The following is a 24,311-nucleotide window of genomic DNA, read 5'->3' as shown; positions in this document are numbered from 1 at the left end:
CAATCCATTTGGACCGTTTGGCTTCTCTCTCATCACAACTGTGCTCGTTAAGCTTAGGCATGGATGGTTTCATTTGTTTATGAGTTCCCTCTCTCTGCTTTGGCAGGAGGGTACACCCAACTGTCCCTGCCACATTGTGCATTTGGTGAGCATGTGGATAACCCCTCCTATTCCCAGCTTGGCGGCTCTGGGCGCCCGCTTGCAAATTGGGCAGCCGGACTTCCTGCATTTGCGATTGGAAGGAAGCCTGCTGGTATCTCACACTGTTTAATCTTTTAAACATCATTTAATCTGGTGGCTTCCTGAGACAGGGTCTGCCTACTGGAGAGCCGTTCCCTTCTTTGTCAGTGACTGAGTTGACCGTCTCCTTGCAGCACTAGCTTGCAATGGAGAATGTAGTTAATCTGTGGAACTCGTTGGCACAGGATGTGGTGATAGCACCTGACCTAAATGCCTTGAAAAAAGGGAGTTGAACAGATTGATGGAGGAAAAGTCTATCTCAGCTAACAAGCCACGATGAGTGTGGGCAACATCCTGGTCCTAGAAGTAGGTTATCTGTGACATGCCAGAAGCAGGGGAGTGGCACCAGGATGCAGTCATCTTATTGTGTGCTGCTCCTTTAGGCTTTCGATGGGTCACTGTGAGATACAGGAAGCCAGACTAGGTGGACCTGTGGCCTGATCCAGCAGAGCCCTTCTTATGTTCTTATGTAATTTCCTTTCTTAGCGGCTGTCGTACCTGAAAGGCCATGCTTGAGAAACCCTTGGTTGGCAGTGCATCTCCTGCAGCATTCCATTTCTGAGCCTTATTTTAAAGACCTAATTTAACTGATTTAACCAAATACATCTTCATTTATTTAATTCTTCTTGAATAATAATTCCTCTGTCTGAGGAAATAACTTGTTACTGGACCAGCATTTCATACAAATTATTCAAGAAGAATTAAGCATTGCTCCAGTAAAATTATCTGGATCCATTCTGTATCTAAAGGAGCACTGGATTTTGTCGAATTCATCAACATGACAACTGACAGTGGTCCTTGTAACAAGATCCACCATTGCTGCCTATGGAATGCCCCTAGATATCTTTGCCCCTCTGGTTATGATAATGTTCAACTGATTGAAAAGCCATCTTGACAGCAGTTTCTTCCTGTTTTGTACCTTGATTAAGGAAACTGTTTGTGCTCGGAATGGGCAATTATGGAGGGATTTTAATTACCTGTTTCCCAAAATGAAGACCTGAATGCTTTAAATTGGGGAGGTGTGCTTGATGACGTAGTGGAGGGAAATGGAATGTCCCTTTCTTTACAGGGAAAGGAAATGGACAAAGATCAACTGGCAGGGATCAAATGACTCCCACAGATCTATCTGAAACCGCAGCTGTATTTCAAAGCATGTCTGCCTTCCTTGTTTAACTGGAGTCCCAGTTTTGGTGGCAAAAATGAAGGATTGGGGGGTCGGTGGGGGGCAGTGCTTGCATGGCCTGTCTGTATTGAGTCTCTTTTTCACCCTCCAACCCATGCCCCCATTTGCAATATGGAGACAATATTACAGTAAGCCTCCCTTACCTGCGGGCTTGGCATCTGAGGGGCGCCTGTCGATGCTGAGTCTCATAGGGTCTCCTAGACATTACTGGGAGTCACAGACATGAACAGGAAGTGACTGGCTTCCGGTTGCGTTCGTTTGGGAGGCCTTCTGGAGAGGCTGGGGCCCTGGTTGACCTCCAGAGGAGCTAGCCTGGCCTCCCGGTTTGTTACTGCAACGCTGTGACCCTGGTCTGCGTTTGTGGATTTCAGTCTCTGTGGATTTCGGTATCTGCAAGAGCTCATGCCCGATCTCGTCTGATCTCAGAAGCTAAGCAGAGTCAGGCCTGGTTAGTACTTGGATGGGAGACTGCCTGGGAATACCAGGTGCTGTAGGCTTATACCATAGTCTTTCGAGACTGAAGGTTGCCAACCACCAAGGGCTCATGGGACCTATCCTCGGCGGATACCGAGGGTCCGCTGTGCTGGCCTCCTCTACAGATGAGTTTCAAGGATTATGGAGACAATGTATGCGACGTGTACAGTGTTATATAAATGCCAAGACCACCATCATGATGATTCTTGTCTAAATGCTGATTGGCTCTTAGTTCCCTACTGGTGCTTCAGGGTTAGCTTTGTTTCCTTCCTGCGTGTGGCTGGCATCAGTTTCTTTTGTCCCTCCGTCTGGGCTTTGTCCCTTCTTTCCAGATTCTTGTTTCCTGGGTGACTTTAAGAAGCTTAACCAGGCAGAGCAGGCTACGCAATCCCTGCTTTCTCCATAAGAATCGGTGTCCCTTAGAAGCAGCTTATGGACTCTTGATTGCCTTCCCTGTCAACGATTGGCGATTTCCCTCCTGCCCGAACAATAAGCTTTGTATCTGTTTGTACAGTAATGAACTGCATTTGTTTCTTTCAGAAATGGGCTTTGTGGTCTGGCATGCCTCCCATTTGCAGGCAACCCTTGCAAAATTAATTTTATTTAATTATCTCCTAGGGCTAAGCTTGAATAAATTTTGTGTTAAATTCGCTGTTTCTCTCTCCTCTGAATGAAATGGAGTTAATATCCTTGTTAGAATCTGATTAAAACCAAAATTGAGTTTTTTGAAGTCTGATTATCCCATGAAATGGAATTTTTAAACCTAATTACAAATGGATTTGCATACATTTTTTTCCATCACCATTGAAAGAGTTGAAATAAATTTATTAATGAAATCCTCTTCCACTGTCTCCTTGGGGCATGACGTGGTTGTAGGTGGAGATGGTAAAGGGGAACCACCTACTTTTCCCCCTCCCCTTCCAGATTTTCTTTCCTCAATTTGCCATGGTCTCCTGACCCAACCTCTCTTGCTCATCGTCTCTGTTATGCAAGCAGAGCAATTGATGGAACTTCTGAGTGCGACTGTGAGCTTGAACTGTTGTCATGCTTTGGGGATCCTTTAAGCTTCCTGCAGGGGAGAATAGACAAAGATGCCCTCCCATCTGTATGGTCTTGTGTTATCACTCTTGCGGTGTCTGGTTTCAGGAGACTCTTCCGGGTTCTGTGACTCTGTTTCTAGGGCAACTGTCTGTAGTGACAAATTGTAGTGACAAATACATAACCGAGACTTTGTAAACCGCTTTGTGGACTTTTTGTTGAAAAGCGGTATATAAATACTGATGATGATGATGATGAAGAAGAGATTTTCAGCTGCTTTCAACTGCTGAGTGAATGCAACTGAATGATCTTTGTTGTCTCCCTGTAGTCCCACAACCCAGGCCGGCACAGAGCAATTCCCCCCTGCCCTGTCAGTTAGAGCCTTCCTTCTTTTTAGTCTGCTCAAGTTGTGTTCTTAGTTGTCTGAGTCTTTCCTCTCTTTAACCTTGCACCCTTTCTCTTCCTCACTGCCTCTCTCTGCTCTAGCCCACCATTGCCCTCTCTTCCACTCTGCCATCTTCCTCTTCCGGTCCATAGTGGAAGGAGGGTGATCAACAGCGGAGGCGAATGGGCAGACAGACCCATCTGTTTGCTGCCTGAGGCAGCCATCTCAGAGCCCAGTCCTATGCATGTCTACTCAGAAGTAAGTCCCTTTAGAGTCAATGGGGCTTACTCCCAGGAAAGTGTGGATAGGATTGGGCTGTCAGTTGGCCTCATAGACAGACCAGCCTTAGATGCATTTGGTGTTTTTTACTTAGGAAAAAATGGGGAAATACATCACAGTAGAGAAAACACTAGAGGAATTTAGGCCAGGGGTGCTCAATAGGTGGATCGCGATCTACCGGTAGATCGCGAGGCAAAATGAGTAGATCGCGGAGTGCCGACCCCCCCTTCAGGTGCCTCTGGGAGGAAACGCCGGGAGTAAGGCCCATTGTACTCAATGGGGCTTACTCCCAGGTAAGTGTGGCTAGGATTGCAGCCTCACAGCCTAATCCTAGGCATGTCTACTCAGGAGTAAGTCCTGTTATACTCAGTGGGGCTCAATGTACACCAACATACATTGTACACATAAATGTTATATGTTATGATGGTGCGAACATTGTAAAAAAAACTCTGGTAGATCTCCGGGCCTTGCTGGGTTTCAGAGTAGCTCTCGAGCCAAAAAAAGTGTGAGCACCCCTGATTTAGGCAATGAAAGTTTATATATTAAAACATGTATCCCTCAATTTCCAGTACTCGGTCTCCAATGGTGTTGGCAGGCCTGGGACAAGGACCCAGCCCCTTTTATCCTCATCCCAGTCGGTGCACCTGTGGCAAAGATCCAGGCAGCCGTAATGGTGCCCGGCCTATCCGAGCCCTGAGTTCGATGCAGGCAATGAAACCAATGCACCAGTTTGTTAGGAGATGAACTAGCAAAGGAGAACTGTGATGGTTGAACTGCCGCTATTTGCACCTTTATTGCTATTGCTCTCCAGCAATCTCACTTCCTATGACTGGGTCCTTGAACCTGTTTCTGTTTCTTTCTGGACTGAATTCTTCATCGCTTGCGGATAATGGTGATGAGGTTTGGCTTCTCCTCAACTGTTTGTAATTTCCACTTAGCACTGAATGCCTTTGGCGCACATACTGGCACCCATTCTTTGCGGCACGTACTTTCATCCGTTGCTCTTCTGCATGTAGGAACTCTTGCACGACACCCCCAGTATGGCAGTATCCACCCACAAGCTGTCACAAAGTGTTTCCTTCTCTCTTGTGGAAAGGAAAAGCTGTCGTGTTTGAAAACAGCCACATAAGCAGACGTGTAGCAGAATTGCATTTTGCAGGTACAGGGTTGGTACCCACAGATGGGTTGCAACCTGATTTTTTAGCTAATGGAAAGATCAGATAAATAATTGCTTCAAGCCCTGAGGCTTTTCAAAAATCAGATACTGTAGCTGCTAAATATCTGCAAAGAGCTCCACTCCTGCAGTTTGCAAGCATGTATAAATTTAGAGAGATAAGTGTTTGAGGGTTTTTTTCTGATAATTATTACTTATAAATAAATAAAATATTTCTTTTTAGATCTTCTTTTATAAAAGTTTGGTAAACCTAGGTGGGTCCCGATACAATGTCATTTAAAAAAATGGGTCCCGGGGCTACAAAGTTTGGGAACCACTGCTTCAGAAGGTGAAGAAGTGGGCATCACGGCTCCTGCCCATTCTCAAGTCTTGCACTTTCTGTGAATTGAGTACACTTTTGAGGCCTGTTTTAAATTCTGCGGTTTAATGTAACTTTTTGGGCACCCGCTGTTCTGTGTTAGGGCTGCAACATTTAATTTAACCAGTTTGATTAAAGGTACGTACTTTGTGTAACTGCAAAGGTGCCCCGCTTAATTGGAGAGCAGCGTTTATTTGTAAAGAGCGGTTTCTGCTTATAGCAGGTGATGTGGAAATTGCAGGTGGAGAGTACGGTCTAAGCACATTCTGCGGAAGGTCCCTTTGTTTTTGCGTCATTTTCAGGGGACCTCCAAGAGTAGGTAAATGCCTGCAGAAAACATTCAAGGTGTCTCCATATGTCTGAAACAGAGGCACTGTAAATGTGTAACACTGGTAGGCTGGGGGCTACTTATTCCCCTGGGGGCTGGGGATGAGAATAGGCCCTCAGTTTGGCTGTATTTGTCATAAGAGGCAACTAAACAGCCACCGGGTAGATGGGACTCCTCAGCCTGGGAAGGCAGCTCTGAGAGAAGGAAAACTCTGATCCCAAACCTCCACTGCCTTGTGGCTACATCCAGTTAGGGAAAAGGCTTCAGGAGTCAATCTCGAGGCAAAATCCGGAGCTGGAGTCCCTGAGGCAGTCCATGGCTGAACACAGTCACGTTCTGGCAACTCCTGCGACGCCGCTGGAACCAACTGTATTGGCTTCTGCCTTTCCATGGGACCATTTCAGCGGCGTGGAGAGGGGGGATTTGCTGCATGGGAAACAGTCTATCCTCCATATCTACTTTGCCCAGGCTTCGCGCACTGGAGAGGACACTCTGTTCCAGAACCACCATTCAGAGCACAATACCATAGTCTTCCGAGACTGAAGGATGCCAAGAAGGGAAGGCAGGAAAGGAAATCCTACCAGTGCTGTCCAGGGTGCTGATGTATAGATCCTTATCCAAATCAGAAGCCGACCTCACTCCAGAGAATCTTAGAAATATTAATAATAATTGAGTACACAGACCTGGCTGTTGCATGCTCTTGCAGAGTTTGGCCTCATAGGGTTCTCCCTGAACTTTGAATGCCCTAGAGCAGTGGTTTTCAAACTTCTTAGCACTGGGACCCCCTTTTTTAGAATGACAATCTGTCAGGATTGTCATTAACCTGGGAGTGATGTCATGGCCAGAAGTGATATCATCAAGCAGGAAAATTTTTAACAACTCCATACGACTAAATCAAAAGTTTACAATAAGTTTAAGTTTAAAAACTTATTCAAAGTAAAGAACCCTCCTAACCCATTCAAGCCATTGCTGATCTGTTTATTAAAAAAATTCCTTGATCACCCCAAAAGCTGCAATCCTGTCCACGCTTACTTTTTACTTTTGTCCCAAGCAGAATGGCTGCTAATGGAGCATCAGGGGTTAGGGCAATAGCTGCAAGTCTAGGCCAATTAACTCCCTATTTGCTAAGCTAATGTAAAGCCTTTGCTTTCCTTGCACTTGCTTCATCTACTTAGCTGCCATATATCTTGTCCAACCTGATGGGAGTTATCATGTTCTAGTCTTGGTAGATAGGTTGACGTCCAAAGGCAAGCTTAGAAGCTGTGGCTGTGGTTGGTGCAAAGGAATGGCAGAGGCCGTAGCTGCCTGCGGTCTGCCGCCTCCTGACCTCTTAGCAGTCTCCTACGTGTTCCACTTTTTAACACCCAACAGATTAATTATAGCTTCAGAGAGGGGTGCATCTTAAGTGGCTCTCCACTGCGCTACGATTTCTTGCAGAAACTCTGGGAGTTCATTCTGTATTCCATCAGATCCGAAGCACGGACTGTTGACCTATGAGTGAGTCTCCATGAAGCTTTTGACCCACGCTGTAATGTACCTTTGTTTCTGAACATTCGCATTGAAAAAAAAAATGTTGAAATCCTCCCTCTGCCCCCTCCCCGGTGCACAGAGAGTGATTGCATTTGTTTAAAGTTCTGTAAGCTTTCTTTCCCAAGCCAAACAGTTCAAAGAGTTCATCTTACTAATCAGAAGCATATTCTTGCATCCCTGGGGTGGTCACACTGGCTTAATTGGAACTTGGGCGGCTTTGAAGTCCTCTTAATCCTCCCTGAGCTGGGGAAGAGAGTCTGAAGGCACTGACTGTGAATCAGAAATTTATTTCTTTTTCTTTATTTTTATTTACATGTGTCTGGGGAGGCGTATAATTCATTTCCCCCCCCCCCCTGAAATTCTTCGACCGAGTTGCCAGCTTGTGGGCAGCTAAGTGTTATGGGAAGATGGCGAATGAGAAAGCTGAGAGAGATGGTCTACAGGAGGAAGAGAGGAGAGGGTAGTTGTGACAACTGGCATGGAGAAAGAGGAAGCCACTGCCTGATCACCATGCTGTTGACCCCTTGTGCTAGGGGCAGGCCATGGATTACTGTATTTTTCGCTCCATAAGACGCACCTGACCATAAGACGCACCTGGTTTTTAGAGGAGGAAAACTTACTTTTAAAGTAAGCCTGCGCTCCTCCTGTGGCGCCTGTGCAAATGAGGACCTTGCCCCCGGTGCGGAACTTGCCCCCTTTGTTCTCTGCCTGCCCTCCCCCTGTGGCGCCTGTGCAAATGAGGACCTTGCCCCCAGTATTTGCTCCATAAGAAGCACACACTTCCCCCCCACTTTTTGGGGGGGAAAAAGTGCGTCTTATGGAGCAAAAAATACAGTAGTTTCTATGTCCTCTCCTTCCACTGTGGTGAGACTCAGGACCCCCAGGATCCCCCTAGAGGCCATGAATTTCACCATGCAAAGTGATTTCTCAGATACCCCCATTCCTGCTTTCCTTTTGTGTGCTAAATTGTGAAATTTATCCATGTTTTCATCACACCCCTTTTAAACAGATGCTTCTTATTTCATAAAAGGGCTGATCAGAAAAACAAGGCCGATTAGGAGACACATTGAATAATTTTAAGCTAAGAGATAAAAACCCTGCTTTTAACTGCTGTATGAAAGGGGGTGGTTTTATTTAGGGTAATCATGGCCTTTATTTTTACATAACGATGGTTGGCATATGGCACTCTGTGCAGGCATTTGCCACCCACAAGTGTTTTAATTAAACAAAAAATTGGAACGTGGCTTGGTTTTTCTGGTCTTGAGCCTGAAAAGTTTCACTTCTGCTACCTGATATACATATCACTGAGATGGAGAGGCTTTGGTGTTGCCTTTTGCCTCCATTATTCATGAATGAATGGTTAACTTCTGCACTGAAAGCCCGAAAAGTGTCTAAGGGTGCAATCCTAACCCCTTCTGTCAGTGCTTTCCAGCACTGACATAGCAGTGCCAATGGGACGTGTGCTGCATCCTGCAGTTGATTGTCACTCACAGAGGCCTCCTCAAAGTCCGGGAATGTTTGTTCCCTTACCTCAGAGCTGCGTTGCCCTTATGCCAGTGCTGGAAAGAGGTGAACATAAGGGGTTAGGATTGTGCCATTATTTTCAACGTTTTTTGTCTCCCGGTACACTGATAATTTGGCTCTTATCTGGAGACTCTTCCGGGTTCTGCCCCTCTGTTTTAGGGTAACAGAAACAGAGCTGTAGAACCCGGAAGTGGTTTTCAACCACTGTGCTCCAAAATTCTGTGGCACGCCTGCGGACCTTTTGTGGCACACCCATGGAAAATTGTTGGTCTAAGTCAGTGTTTCTTGACCAGTTGGTATAAGCCTACAGCACCCGGTATTTCCAGGCGGTCTCCCATCCAAGTACTAACCAGGCCTGCCCCTGCTTAGCTTCCGAGATCAGACGAGATCAGGCATGCGCAGGGTTACAGTTGCTGCAGTGGTACGGGTACTACCAGTGGTACTTGAGGTGGTGTATGATGGTACTCATGGGACCTCTGGACACCTGTTGCCTGACAGTGAAACCAGGAGCAAGAAACAGCAGTAGGAGGCTCAGCTCGGTGGGTAGAGCTCCAAGCATCCTTTTCTGCACTCAGAGAAGCCATCCCATCCACCATGAGCCTCTTGCTGGGGTTTGTAGTCTTGCACCTGGCCTCCCAACTCAGAAGTAACTAGCGATGATGTTGTCACCAGTTACTTCCAGTGGTACTTCAAATAGGTGCACTGTGTGAAAGGTTTGGCAGAGGACGAACACTGAGGAACACTTGACTAAGCGGTCCTGTGAAGAGAGAGGGAGGGGGATCGTGGCATTCTTGCCCTCTGTCGCACCTACCAGTCAACCTGTTGCCTTGTGCTCTGGCGCTGTGCACCAACGAAAGCAATTACGTGGCTTCCCTGTGGGTAAGCTTTGCTGCAAATTGAGCTTGTACACTGATGTGCTGGTCATCATTAAGAGCTGAAGCATTAGTCTTTTTTGTTTTTTTGTTCCAGCGATTTATCCATGCACTAAATTAATTGGAATAAACCTGATCTCCTGACTGTCTGCAGAAGGCCAACTAAAAAAGGCCCCCTGCCGCACACACTTTCTCTCTGCCGCTGTCCGGCCATGAGATTTGCCGTCACACTTTGGTCGCTGGTGAAGTTCAAACTGTGAATAGATGCAAAGTCAATACTTCTAAGCATGGGCTGTGGTTTTTCTCTTAGGCTGACACACTGTGACGTACCTGCCAGAGTTCTTTTTGTTCTTGTGCATTTGCCTCAAACAAGTCTGGAGAGGGTCAGGGTGGTTGTCTGCTGGCAAAGCCCGAGCCTCGGGAGAAGCCCGGCGCTCAATGAGTTGCTTTTGTGTTTTGGACGCCTGCTTCTCTTGTTGCGTCTGACGCATCAACTCTCCTCTCCTTGCCGGATGTTTTCTAGCTATTTTGATGCACAATTGCCAGTTGGGATGCCGAGAGCCCAACTGAAGCCGTGCGGTCTGCGTGAATGGCAATCCTTTCCATGTGGGAGAGGGAGCTGTTGCTCCAATAGCCTTCTTGAGATTCCCTGGAGCATCATGCTTTCTCATTTGAAAGTACAGTGATTTGAGCATCCACAGATGCTCAAATGCTGAGCCCGCAGCTCAGAGGGTCTCCCAGACATGACTACGGATGCCAAACCCGCAGCTCAGAGGGCCTCCTGGTCACATCCCGGAGGCTTCTGAAGAGGTAAGGTGGCCAGCACAATGCCCAGAGGGCCTGGCACAACCTCAAGATGAATGGACGCAGCGCTGGGATTTTGCTATCTGCAGTGTTATGTGTAACTGATCTCCCGTGGATACCAAGCGCCCACTGTAAATACAAACCTTGACCATCTTGGTGCATGCTTCTCAGATGGTTGTCTGTCTAAAGTTGCAGTGCTACCCACTTGAGTTCTTGGTTTTTCACTTCCCAGATCTTGGGGGAGGGGGGTGTCTAGCATTGTGTGTGTGTGCTCCCTTGCATTTGTCTGCGGTGTTGGCCTAATGGCACTTGGTGGTAATTTTCAACTGAATAAGGCAGGCCTAAATAACATCCCACCTTTTTGTCTGGCTGGAGCATTAATCCAAGTTTGCCACGAAGCCAGCACTAAAACATGGCTGGCTTCCTTTATTAGTCTGCACTAGAACGGAGATATGGCAAGATTTCCTGACATGAAATCAGTGGTGCTGCATAATTCCTTAATTACATTGCGTTTGCCCAAAATATACAGTTTCAGATGCTTATTACTGTGTTTACACTGTGTTGATCTTTTGACTGTTGCCCTTAAATCTACAGAAAATTACCACTATTTCCACTGCAATGATCTTTATGCATGTTAATTCCATTCTGCTTCATTAGATGCCTGCTTAATCCACAGCTATCAGAGTTGATGGAGTTCCATTTGTTCCTCGGAGTTTGCAAGCTAAACTTTGAGAAAAGCATCGTATGCCAGCACCGGGTACTCCTTACAGTGGTCTTAACAAGGCTGTCTGGTAGTATTTATTTTATGTTTCACATGCTGGACAATGCTCTTGGGAGGCAGGTTAGGCAGATTGGCCCCAACGTAAGCTTTGTGGTGAGTGGGGATTTGAACCTGGCACTTCCTGGGCCAAGTGCAATCCTCTAACTCAGGGGTAGGCAATGTAACCTGTGGACTGCATCCAGCCCACCACCTGAAATCTTCCAGCCCATAGGCCCAAAAAGATATATCCACCCAGCCTGCGGTGGTCTTAAAATAGAATTCAAGTTTGTTATTCTACATCTGTAAGACTTACAGTGTAAACCAACCAAGGGCAGGAACTTCCATTGAGCGTGATTCTCTGTCCGGACATGCATCTCTCCATGCCATGCCCATTTCTTTATTCTTAACTCTATGGCACTGTTTCCCAGACTGAGCTCTAGTGCACTCACGGGGCACTGCAGGATGTCCCCAGTGACCCCTCCTACCTGTTCTCCCAGTTGCCACTGTCTTGGGTCTCTCAAAATCTCATGGGATTTGAGCGCTGCCATCTTGGATCTTGCAAAATCTCAAGAGATTTGTGCGCCACCTTCTTGAATCTTGCAAGATTTTGCAAGATGGCAGCGCCTGGTTGAGCTGAGAAGAAGAGGCTTCTGGTGTGCCTTGACCACAGTAAGTTTGGAAACCACTGGTCTGTGGCCTGATCAGGAGGTTTGCGCATGCATATCAAATGCGCAAGTGTTCTTACTAATGACTAACAGTAAGTAATGACTTACTAACAGAGATGCCTGCGTTGGCTCGGTCATGTCGTGAGAATGGATGATGGCCGGATCCCAAAGGATCTCCTCTATGGAGAACTCGTGCAAGGAAAGCGCCCTACAGGTAGACCACAGCTGTGATACAAGGACATCTGCAAGAGGGATCTGAAGGCCTTAGGAGTGGACCTCAACAAGTGGGAAACCCTGGCCTCTGAGCGGCCCGCTTGGAGGCAGGCTGTGCAGCATGGCCTTTCCCAGTTTGAAGAGACACTTGGCCAACAGTCTGAGGCAAAGAGGCAAAGAAGGAAGGCCCATAGCCAGGGAGACAGACCAGGGACAGACTGCACTTGCTCCCAGTGTGGAAGGGATTGTCACTCCCGAACTGGCCTTTTCAGCCACACTAGACACTGTTCCAGAACCACCTTTCAGAGCGCGATACCAGAGTCTTTTGAAACTGAAGGTTGCCAACAAAAACTCTTACTAATGACATACTCCATGTCTGGCCCCTGTGCGGAAGAAGGTTGCCGAAACCTGCTCTAGCTGCTACACCATACAGGTTCTGGGGGAGTTATATCCCCCCCCCATTGCAGGTTGGGGGTTGAGGCTAAGAGAGAATGCCTCACTTAAGGGCACTGAGTGCATCCATGGCCAAGAGATTCCCCAGAACTGCCCCATTTCTTCAAAGCTTGTTTTGTGCAAAGTGAGGCAATTATGACGGGACTGCTTGCCATGCAGTTAACTTGGCACTTCATTTGAGTGGTTTTAGATTTCCAAAATCATCTTGAAATTACCCCATTCCAAATTATCTGTACTTCAAAGGCATTCAAAGAGCTTTGCTTAAGCGTGATTTTTGTCTTTTTGGTGTCTTAAAACTTCAGCACTGGGCTAATTGTATACCTTCAGGGCAGAAACTTTTTTCTCTCTGAATTCTAAATGCCGGTTATTTTATTTTACTTTTTTTTTTTTGCTTGGATAATGAGGAGCTCTTGCTAGGAGGCTTATTCACCACGTCAAAAAATGCCATCTGTACTTGTGCTTTTTGCAGTTGGCTCAGGAGAAGCCAAGAAAATCTGTATTTACTGATACGTAGATTTATATGGGAGCAGCTGCCTTTCCCCCTTTTTTCTGACTTGCCCTTGCTGTCCGCTTTTGGAGAGGTGTTCATTATTCACCAGGTAGATGCAATTAACTCTCAAGTACCAAACGTTCTGAGGCTATGAAGAGCCTGTGCTGTATGAGATTCAAGAATGCTCTGTGCTGCACGAATGCAGCCCCATGTCTCTACACCAGGGGTGCTCACACTTTTTTGGCTCGAGAGCTACTTTGAAACCCAGCAAGGCCCAGAGATCTACAGGGGGGAAGGAAGCGTCTGACAGACACCCCCTTTGATGTATGGAGCCCCTGCTGGACCAGGTCAGAGGAGGCCCACCAAGTCCAGCTTCCTGTGCCCCACAGTGGCCCACCAGATGCTTCAGGAAGCACACGGGAGGCCTCTCCTCTCTCCCCACCCCACATACTGGGGGCAGCCACAGGTCCCCCCAAGAGGCACATGCCCAGCCTTGCTGCACTATGGGGGGAGGAGCTCCCTACTCCTCACCCCCCCCAAACTCTTTGTGGCTGCGCCCCGAGACCAGCAGGGAGAGGGAGGCATCGCAGGTCCTCCTCGGAAGGGGCGGGGGGCTTCCCCGTTTCCATGGAGAGGGGCTGTGTGTGCAGGCGGCAGGCGGGGGAGACACTGCTCCCACCGGCCCTCCTCCTGCAGCGGCGGGGGGGCCAGGGGGGTAGTCTCACCTGTCAGCCCCGACCGAGAGCGGCAGCGGCCGCAGCACTTACCTCTGGGCTCCTACAGGGATGGCTGGGCCGGGCATGGCTGGGCTGGGTTGGGCCGGACCCGACTGGAAGGGAAGGGGAGGGTCACTCGGGGCCTCCCGCGGCAACCGCCATCAGAGCAACTCCATCTTGAACTCCCGCCCCTCCCCCCTTCCGCTACGGAGCCCCAGGAAGCGCCTCAGTCCAGTGCAGCCCAGCTCCCCCTCCCGCCTCTGCCCACCGGCATGCAGCGCCAATAAACTGATGAAACTGACTAGAGTCTAGTCAGTTTCGTCAGTTTTGTTGCTGCATGCCTGAAGAGCAGCTAAAGTGTCCCTTTCAGTGTCAGTTTAGTGTCAGCTAAATATGTCAGTTTCGTCTAGTCACTAGACGAAACTGACATATTAACAGTTTGGAGAGACAGGGCTCCGCTATCTACTCATTTTGCCTCGCGATCTACTGGTAGATAGTGATCTACCTATTGAGCACCCCTGCTCTACACCATGCTGTAGAATGAAATTAGTGTCTGGTCACTTGTGGGCCTGTCCCAGGATGCAGCCGACATGAAATAAAGAACTCTGTATTTTGATTTAAAAAGGCCATTCCCACTCATGGAAGCACTTAAGATCACATGCATAAGATACAGTCAGTTGTCATTACCTGCTAGGTAATGTTAGGCTTCCTCTTCCTGCTTGCTTGTTAGGACAAGGGCTTTGTTAGGTGGAAACAAAAAGCAGATGATACAAGCACAACGGGGGAATTTGTGAACCACAGGTACCTGAAACAGTGGAAACCAAGTCTGCAGGTATAGGTGGGAGGCAATGACTATAGACCCTTATTGGGCATTGCGTAATAAATTTGCACTGCAAAGAAATGTGATCTTGCTTTTCAGTCTGAACCAAGTTTAGACCCTATTGATTTGGGGCAACAGAACTTTCCGCGCATGTCGATTCTCCTGATGCTGCTTTTGGGACATTGGCTGGATGTTGTGGAATCTAGCAAGGCCTGGATCCGTGCAGCCTTTGGTTTCTTCAGACTCTCCAAGCTCCCATCTCATGTCATGGCCTTCAAGCCTCCTATCTTACATTTGCAGTCTGTACTATAAGCGGCACATCTCTTTATGCTTCTAAGCGTGTGCATGGCCACCCTCTTTGCTTTTTGCAAGCGCTCTGTGTGTGTGTGTGTGGGGGGGGGGTGCTGTTTGCTTGTGTCTCTTTCTCCAGTCTGCCTTCAGCGTATATTTTTAATTAGATGTACTTGAATTCCTGCACCGATGACCCCAGAGTTGGGGAAACACAGTTTGACGAAGGCAATTAAGCCTCCCTAACTTTCCTTTTATCCTCTGTTTCACTTAAATTGTCTGATCCCCATTATGCTCCATCTCTTAATTATACAGTCTTCCATTCTCTGTTTTTCAGGCTTAGGTCCATCACAGTAATGGTCAAGAAAGCTTGGTCTTATCTGTCTTGCAAAGGGGATGCTCCAGAAAGGGTTTTGTCATGGGCTAATCGCCTTCTGCTGTCATGGGCAGGGTGGATGGGAGCGTGCTTTCTCATTGAAGGTTTTCAAGCAGAGCCTGGATGGCTGTCTGCCAAGGATGCTCTAGTTCAATGTTTCTAAACCAGTGGTTCTCTGTACTGGTGATACTTGAGGTGGTGTCCGGTGTTACTCACAGGCCCTCCAGACCCCCTGCCACCTGGCAGGGAGACCAGTGACACAACCTCACAAGTGGCAGTAGGAGGCTTGGCTCCAGAGTGCACTCTTTTGAGTGCTCAGAAATTTCTCCCTTCAGCCCTCTGCTTTTTACCGGTGTTTGTTGCATCACAGTGTTATGTGTTTCTATTTTGTTATCACTGTTTTCTCCCATCTCTGCTTATCGGTGGCCAGAGCACTTTTCCCCCCACAGTTGTCAACCTGAATCCCCTCCCCCTTTGCCCCTTCCATACTGGTTCCTGCCTCCGTTGATTAAAACCTCCCACTTGGCTTCAAGACGCTGCCGCAGTTTTGGCTGCGACAGAGGACAGTGCTGGACAGTGTATAAAAATCTGCTGCAGGCCCAGAGAATGAGTTGCTCTAATTTGCCAGTTAAATGAGAACAATTTGGAACCTTAGTGAGTTCTTTCTAAAGACCATTTCTGCCTCTGCTGGCTTAGATCTCTGGCCAAGTTAATCAACATATCTTTGCAGCGGAGGGGTGCATTACATGCTGTTCCAGTGGAATCTCTGTTCCCAGCACTGTTTTACTCTAAGGTGCTCAGAGAAGTTACAGCATTTGACGGACGTCCTCATGTTTAGAGTTTGATGCGTTTGAAGAAGTTTGGGAACCACTGTTCTAGTGTACAAAACTCAAGGACTTCTCAAGTAGGTATCATCCCCCAGGTAGTCAAAGGGATGCTACCATCTCTTTATCTTGAATGCCTTCTTAAATTAGTTTGTGCTAGTACATTGTAACAGATTCTTTTCCTTGTAATACATAGTGCAGGTGTATGATGGAGAGCAGGGGTGTCAAACATAGGGCCCGCATGCCAAATCCGGCCCCCAGAGGCTTTGGATCTGGCTTTCATGGCACTTGGTGTTGCAGCGAAGCTCCAAGGCTAAGGACCAGAAGCTTCCAGTGCCGCTCCAGAGCCTCATGGAATCTTGCAGAAAGTAGGTTGCATAGGAGGTAGGAGATTTGAAGCAATGAGGGAACAAGGCATTTGATTGTCAGGGCTACCCTGCTGCTGAAACATGGGATGTAGTAGTAGTAGAATGCCCCTGGCCGCATGATTTTGAAAGGCTTATTTCTGGTCACTTCCTGCTTGGTGATGTCACTTCCTGCTCAGTGATGCTGCTTGATCACGTCGCTGCCTGCTTAATGATGTCTCTTTCGGTCCTCAGCAGGTGTCATGAATTTCTGTTCAGCCCACCATGTAAAATGAGTTTGGCACCCCTGATGTAGAGCTGTTGAAATAAGCACTTGGGTCACCCATAAACTTGATTCTGTCTCGTATATCTGGCACGACAGCAGCTACAGAGGCCTTAAAGTTCTGGGGCACAATCCCCCCCCCTGGAAAACCTTGTGCAGAATAAATGACTGACATTGTTGCTTTCATTTCAGCAGAGCCTGTTCAGACTAACTGGTACAGTTTGTCCTGTACGAAATGGAAGTATTGGCTTTTGTAACACAGAGTTTAATGTGCAGCTTCTAAAAACTGATGGCCGTCTCAGCCTTTCTACAATCTGCAATGCTGTGTCTTTTAACTCGCAGCCTTTAATTGTGACTTGTGTGTGTTCCAATTGTCTAGGAGCCCTGACGACCTCTCCAGGCACGTCGTCGCCCTTCAGCAGCGGGAGCTTGTTCTGAAAGAGCAGAATTCTGCCATCTCAAGCAGGTAGGGCTGTCAATCAGTTGTATTTTAACAGGGGCTGCCGTGTCTCTCGCGTATAAAAGGAGACTCAGTGTGGTTTTGGCCCAGGTTTACTGAAACCTCCTGCTGTGCTAGTGTTACGAGGCCGTCAGCTTGGCAGTGATGAGGCGGGTCTGAAAAGAGTCACTGGGTATCCAGGATTAATGACCAAGAGTAACTCCTTGCCATAGGATCTGGCTTAGATACCTTTAAAAGGGGATCAGATTGATGGAGGAAAAGTTTGTCACAAGTTGCACATCATGATGGGCATGTACAGCCTCCTGGTTCTAGAAGTAGGCTATCTCTGAAAGCCAGGCGCAAGGGAGTGGCACCAGGATGCAGATATTTGTTGTCCTGCGTACTCCCCAAGGCATCTGGTGGGCCACTGTGAGTGGCAGGAAGCTGAACTAGATGGCCCGTTGACCTGATCTGGCAGGCCTGTTCTTATGATCTGCTGTATCAGTGTCTGATCTCCAGCAGCTCATGGATCGTTTTAGCAAGGCCTGCCAAGATTTTGGACTGACAATCAGCCTGAAGAAAACACAGGTCATGGTTCAGGATGTGGACTCACCTCCTTGCATTACAATCTCTGCACATGAACTGGAGGTTGTCCATGACTTTGTGTACCTTGGCTCAACGATCTCCGACACTCTTTCTCTCGATACCGAGCTAAACAAGCGCATCGGTAAAGCAGCAACCACATTTTCCAGACTCACAAAGAGAGTCTGGTCCAACAAGAAGCTGACGGAACATACCAAGATCCAGGTCTACAGAGCTTGCGTCCTGAGTACACTTCTGTACTGCAGCGAGTCATGGACTCTTCGCTCACAACAGGAGAGGAAACTGAGCACTTTCCACATGCGCTGCCTCCGATGCGTCCTTGGCATCACCTGGCAGGACAAAGTTCCAAACAACACAGTCCTGGATGTGCTGGAATCCCTAGCATGTATGCACTGCTGAAACAGAGACCCCTGTGTTGGCTCGGTCATGTCGTGAGAATGGATGATGGCCGGATCCCAAAGGATCTCCTCTATGGAGAACTCATGCAAGGCAAGCGCCCTACAGGTAGACCACAGCTGCGATACAAGGACATCTGCAAGAGGGATCTGAAGGCCTTAGGAGTGGACCTCAACAGGCAGGAAACCCTGGCCTCTGAGCGGCCCGCTTGGAGGCAGGCTGTGCAGCATGGCCTTTCCCAGTTTGAAGAGACACTTGGCCAACAGGCTGAAGCAAAGAGGCAGAGAAGGAAGGCCCATAGCCAGGGAGACAGACCAGGGACAGACTGCACTTGCTCCCAGTGTGGAAGGGATTGTCACTCCCGAACCGGCCTTTTCAGCCACACTAGATGCTGTTCCAGAACCACCATTCAGAGCGCGATACCAGAGTCTTTCGAGACTGAAGGTTGCCAACAACAATCAGTGTCTGGAAAGGAGCAATAGCTAGGGCTTCCAAAGATGACTTGGCTTTTTCAGGCCAGGATGCTGCCCCAAGGGTATTCAGGAATATTTTCTGATGGAAAATGGTTGTGCTTCAGTCCTCAGTCAAGGAATTGTTTGTGTGTATACATCTAGCTCAGATGTTAAGTCACTAAATGAAAAGCATAGCACGAATGAGGGGAAGCAGCTTGATTTGACTTTGCTTTTGAAAAGCCTTTGAGCAATAAAAGAGAGTGTGACTGTCTCCAGGCTCATTCTGGTCCATCATTCTGAAGTACATCTAAAATGACCCAAATGATGGCAGAAGGACTGACGATAGTCTGCTTTGAGGATGCAGGGATTTTTGAAAGAGCAGGTAATCCTGCTGGGCGGTGGGAGTGGAGATTAGTAGCTCTGTTCCTGTGGCCTCCCTTCACTGAATAGGCAGTTTGAGGAGGAGACAAGGAGACAGATTAGGGAGAAGGATGGAGATAGTTGTACAGCTGATTCTCTGAAACTGGAATTTTCTTTTCATTGAATTATGTGGAGGGAAGCAGCTTTCTCTTGTTCTCGGAATGAGCCACTCCCATGGGTCTAAGCGACTAAGATGATTACGGGGCTGGGGCACCTTCCTTATGAGGAAAGGCTACGGCGTTTGGGCCTCTTCAGCCGAGAAAAGAGACGCCTGAGGGGGGACATGATTGAGACATACAAAATTATGCAGGGGATGGACGGAGTGGAGAGAGAGATGCTCTCTGCACTCTCACATAACACCAGAACCAGTGACATCCACTAAAATTGAGTATTGGGAGAGTTAGAACAGACAAAAGAAAATATTTCTTTCCTCAGCGTGTGGTTGGTCTGTGGAACTCCTTGCCACAGGATGTGGTGATGGCGTCTGGCCTGGACGCCTTTAAAAGGGGATTGGACAAGTTTCTGGAGGAAATATCCATTACGGGTTACAAGCCATGATGTGTATGTGCAACCTCCTGATTTTAGAAATGGGCTATGTCAGATGCAAGGGAGGGCACCAGGATGCAGGTCTCTTGTTATCTGGTGTGCTCCCTGGGGCATTTGGTAGGCCGCTGTGAGATACAGGAAGCTGGACTAGATGGGCCTATGACCTGATCCAGTGGGACTGTTCTTATGGGTCCAGTGATGTAGCTATGCCACCTGGCACGCACAGGCACAATTTTTTTAACCCCCCCCCCCCCAACCAGGCACTTCTAGTTTTCAAAAAAACCAGAAGTACCTTTCTAAGGGCAGGTTTTTTGAGGGTAGGCAAGGCCATGTGCCCCCACCACCTCAGAAGGCCTCAGAGGGTCTGCCAGAGGCTTAGAAGGGCGCTTTCTGTTTTAGCAAGAATCAGAAGTGCCTTTCCGAGGCTCAGGAAGGCTGCGCATGGCCTCCCTGGAGCTCAGGCCTCAGTATGGCACTTAGGGCAATTGACACCCCCTGGCCCCTTCAGCTATGCCACTGTCCATAAAAGTGAGAAGTTGTAAAATACTGTGTTGGGTTTAGTGATTTACTCCCACCGAAGTAGTGCTTGAGACAGTAGTCTCAGATCCTCCAAAGAGTCCTGTTGAAAACTGCTACCGCTGATGAGAGTGTCTGAAGAGATGGTTGTGGCAGAGTGGCGCACTAGAAGTGCTTTTAAAAAGATCTAGGTTTGTTTGAGACGCAGGGCTGCCGTGTTGGTACGGATGAATAAGAGCTGCAAAATGTACTATTAGCATAAGAAGTATAATAATGAGTGCCCCAAGGGGTGATGGTTTGGAGTGCTCAGAGTTCTTGGTTCTTGAACCCTAAAGCCCTCAAGGCCCCCCTGTTCAGTAGTACTGCCACCACCCTGTATGTGCCAGTCCAGGGACACAGAGACCCTCTAGGCTTAACTCTGTCCCTTGCAGGCACTGAGCTTTTTCTCCAGTTAAAGCTTCAGTCCTCAAGTTACTAGACCTCAATGAGCACTTGGTAGCTTGCTGAACGGCTAGGCAGGATTCTGAACCTTTGTCCCCAACAGACAATGAAACAACTTAGTAAAAGGTATTTTAGTTTATTAAGTACATAAGGTTACATATAGCAGCAAATGCTAGAGGCATAAACATTTAGGAAACATATCAGTAATAAAATAATAAAGCTAACTGGCTATCTCTATTAATCCCTAAATCTCACCTGGGTCAGCTTCTCTTGTAGATCTTTTAGCTCCAGGCTACCTGTGAGGCCAGATGTCCATGGTGGACAATGGAGCTCACCGCTTGCAAGATGTTGCACCCCAAAAACTCCGCTCAAGAAGAAGCGCACGCACCCCTTGGGGCACTCATTATTATACTTCTTATGCTAATAGTACTGAGGTGACTTCATACTTATTTAGACTGTCCAATCAGAAACTTTTGAGGACAGAACCTTCCCGAAGTTGGCTTGGTTGCTAGCCCTCCTAGTTTTTACCCCTCCCAATTGGAGATTCCGGGCCTCTCAATCTACTGAGGCGTTAAACATTCCAATGGGTTGTAATTCTTGTTGTCTATCCTTTCTAGCCAACAAAGGAGAGACAACAATCTTTTTGTTTGCTTACTCACATTCTTGCAGCTAGGAACTGCTAGCCACTTCTCCGTGACTGACTTAGTTTGGTTCAGGCTTCAAATGCTAACAAAGGCCCAACATATACATATCCATGACAGGCAGTCAAGCAAGTTGTAGTTCATCAGGAATTAAATGCGCTTCTCCTCCGTCTCTGGCTTCATCTTCTGCACTCCCTCCTGGGGATCCCTTGTCAACTGGGGGATGTTCCCTGTCTTCCCTCCTCAACCTCTCACTAATGACAAGCAAAGTCAAGCTGGGCCATAAAAGCTTTAAGTGTAGCAATCTATGTGCACTTGAAATGGGGCTTATCCAGTTGTCAAAATTGCTAGCCAAAGTGTAAAATTCCCTGATGCGGTCAAGCTGAGTCTCTTCTCCGTCATCAAGATTCTTGAGGAGAAGTGTGCCCAAGGGCCCCCCCCCCATTTTTTGTTTTTAATATCTTAAGAAAAAATGGGCATGATTGATTTTTGCTGCTCCCCTCCCACAAGGTATGCTAGTAAAGAAGAAAGTTCTTGTTTAATGTACAAATAGTTAGGAGCAATATATTTTTTTGTGCCTCCTTGACTGAGTGTATAATTCTGATTGGGGAGGCCAAAAGCTACCGAAAACAGCTCCCAGGAATGTCTTCCATTTCAGCCGCCACTCAGCTGGTTGACAGAACAGTTTCTTCCTCCTTTGGGTAGCATCTGAGTGCTAATTTGCTTTGAGGAGCATCAGGGAATGGGTTCAGAAGACAAACCAGGCATGGCAAAGATGGCGCAAGGGAGCTGTTTGCTCTCCGCGATCACCTCCTTTGCCTGTAAAGTCGGCAAGCAGGCATAGGGCTGTGTGTGTGGGGGGGGGCAAAGATTGTGATGTGGTAGGCAAATTAACGGTCTATTTGCTGGATGGAACACTCGTGAACCAATAATCTCCCTTTGTACTCCTTGAGGCTTGCATGATTTTACTTTGCTGCCTGTTCCTTTATTGAAAAATGACGTTAAATGTTATAGCATCTTGCAAGAATGATGGAGTCCTACCTTTTGCCTTGTTGTTTCCAGCCTTTGACACTTCAACCACAGCTTATGATTACTCCAGACCAATGTGCACCCTTTCAGAGACATGCAAAGATTGCCTGATCTCTCTAGAGTCAACTTTTAAAAGTAGGCTACCTCAGAATGCCAGGAGGGAGGGCACCAGGATGCAGGTCTCTAGTTGCGTGCTCCTTGAGGCCTCTGTTGGGCCACTATGAGATACAGGAAGCTGGACTCGATGGGCCTTTGTCCTGATCCAGTGGGGCTCTTTTAATGTTGTTATGTCATACTCGTCTCATACAGCGGGCCAAATAGCATTCATGATGTCTTCTGAGGGCCGGAAGTGATGTCATTAAGCAGAAAGTGATGTCACTAAGCTGGTCATGTCCTGACTTTTTTTTCCTTACTTAGGAGTTCATTGGCTGCAAATGACAGAACAGAAAGTATGTAAATCTTGACCGTATTTGTAAGATACGGGCGAGCATAATTATCATACAGGCTGCCCTTTCAGCAGTGATACCACAGCCTGGAAAGGGAGCATTTCCTTCTTGCGTGTTTTTTTGGGCTTGCCTTCATTGGATCGGGTCCATTCTGGTGTCTTTGCATTCCTCTCAGCCTGCCCTTTGAAGTGGACCGAGGCTCTGTGAGTAAACACGTTTGTGTGGCTCAGTTTAGCTTTCCATAGGGCTCAATGCATTTTCCTTCTTGACTATCAGCTGATCAAGACTCACCAATGATCACACTGGGACCCACTGCTGGGTTATGACCCACAGTTTGGGAAATGCTGCTCTAGGAGATCGCAAGCTGTTAATTTAACCTCATAGTTCTCCTATTTTCTCAGCTGTGTTTCTGCAAGTGCCTCTGGTCACTTACGAAGCTACCTTGCCTTGTGTTGGACAGTGAATGGATGATTTAGCCTTTGATCTTTGTTTGACAGTGCTTTCAGGTGGAGAGAGGGATCTTTCTGGGTTCTGGTGCCTGGGGACTGAGTCTAGAATTCCTGTATACATTAAGTGTGCCCTACAACTGAGTTACGTTGTTGGCAGTGGAGTTTGTAGCTGTTCCTCTGTGAACTAATTTTTATTTGTGTGTTTGGTTTATTGGCTTAGCCCACCTGTCGGACTCGGGATGTGTTGCAATGTTAACAACCGCAATCCGGCTGTGTTCTGCTTTGTGTGCTGCTGAGAAGCCTTGTGCATTTGCATACCGGACCGCTTTTTGCTGCAAACCCCGCATAATAAGGAAGCTGAGAGAACAGTCTCTTTAATGTACGCAAAGTGGCTACATCTCTGGGTGGTGGTTGAGTGCTTTGGTAAAAGCTCAGCATGTCAGTTCTTTGTGTAAACACTCAAAGACACTATCTGACCTCGAATAAGTGCCTCGTTTTAGTAAGGTTTAAGGCAGCACCCTCTGAGTACGGTATTTGCTAGAGCTGAATTGCTCCTGATCAGTGGTTTTTGACTGTGTCCCATCGTGACGAGAGTTGACAAGAGTTTTATGCACATGTGCTGGAACTCGGGGATGGGTCCACATCCTTTCCATCAGTGGTTCCTAAACTTACCTGGGTCATGATGTTCCTGCAGCCTCTTCTTCGTGGCTCTGCTGGGATCTCGTGAAATCTTGTGAGATCCAAGATGTAGTGTTGGCAACCTTCAGTCTCAAAAGACTCTGGTATCGCGCTCTGAATGGTGGTTCTGGAACAGCGTCTAGTGTGGCTGAAAAGGCCAATTCGGGAGTGACAATCCCTTCCACACTGGGAGCAAGTGCAGTCTGTCCCTGGTCTGTCTCCCTGGCTATGGGCCTTCCTTCTTTGCCTCTTAGCCTCAGACTGTTGGTCAAGTGTCTCTTCAAATTGGGAAAGGCCATGCTGCACAGCCTGTCTCCAAGCGGGCCGCTCAGAGGCCAGGGTTTCCCACTTGTTGAGGTCCACTCCTAAGGTCTTCAGATCCCTCTTGCAGATATCCTTGTACGGTGCCCATATCTTGCAAGATTTCATGAGATTCAAGATGGCAGCACCCAAGTCTTGCCAGATTTGGGTGCCACCATCTTGGATCTCACAAGATTTTTGAAAGATTCAAGATGGCAGTGCCCAAGGAAACAGGTAGGAGGGGCTGCCAAGGACATCCTGTGGTGCCCCTTTGAGTGTGCCACAACAGCCTAAGGCATCATGATGTACACTTTGGGAACCTCCATTCCCATCTTTAGATTTCAGTCCTGGGGCACTTCTCCTACTTAACAATGCTTTAAAGCATTGATGTGGGGCAGTTGCTAAACTTTCTAGTCTTGTTTACAAGACTGACAGTCAGAGGTGATTGGCTGTCCTGAATGCAGTGGAAATTCAGCTCTGCTTGACTTCCTGCCATCTTCTCTCCGCCTGCCTTGAGACGGCTTTGGCTAACCG

The 24,311-nt window shown here is 47.7% G+C and overlaps 1 protein-coding gene across 1 annotated transcript in view; it reads left to right on the top strand.

Annotated features, from left to right (window-relative positions):
- The window catches only part of MAD1L1 (mitotic arrest deficient 1 like 1), a 167,174-nt gene that overhangs the window by 34,941 nt on the left and 107,922 nt on the right, over nt 1-24,311 (top strand). Inside the window, exon 10 of the mRNA XM_066640868.1 lies at nt 16,801-16,887. Coding sequence (XP_066496965.1) covers nt 16,801-16,887 — 87 coding nt within the window. The remainder of the gene's footprint in view (nt 1-16,800; nt 16,888-24,311) is intronic.

Source organism: Tiliqua scincoides, chromosome 13 (genome assembly GCF_035046505.1).
Source record: "Tiliqua scincoides isolate rTilSci1 chromosome 13, rTilSci1.hap2, whole genome shotgun sequence".
Classification (NCBI taxonomy): Eukaryota; Metazoa; Chordata; class Lepidosauria; order Squamata; family Scincidae; genus Tiliqua; species Tiliqua scincoides.
This window is presented reverse-complemented; position numbering and strand designations above follow the sequence as displayed.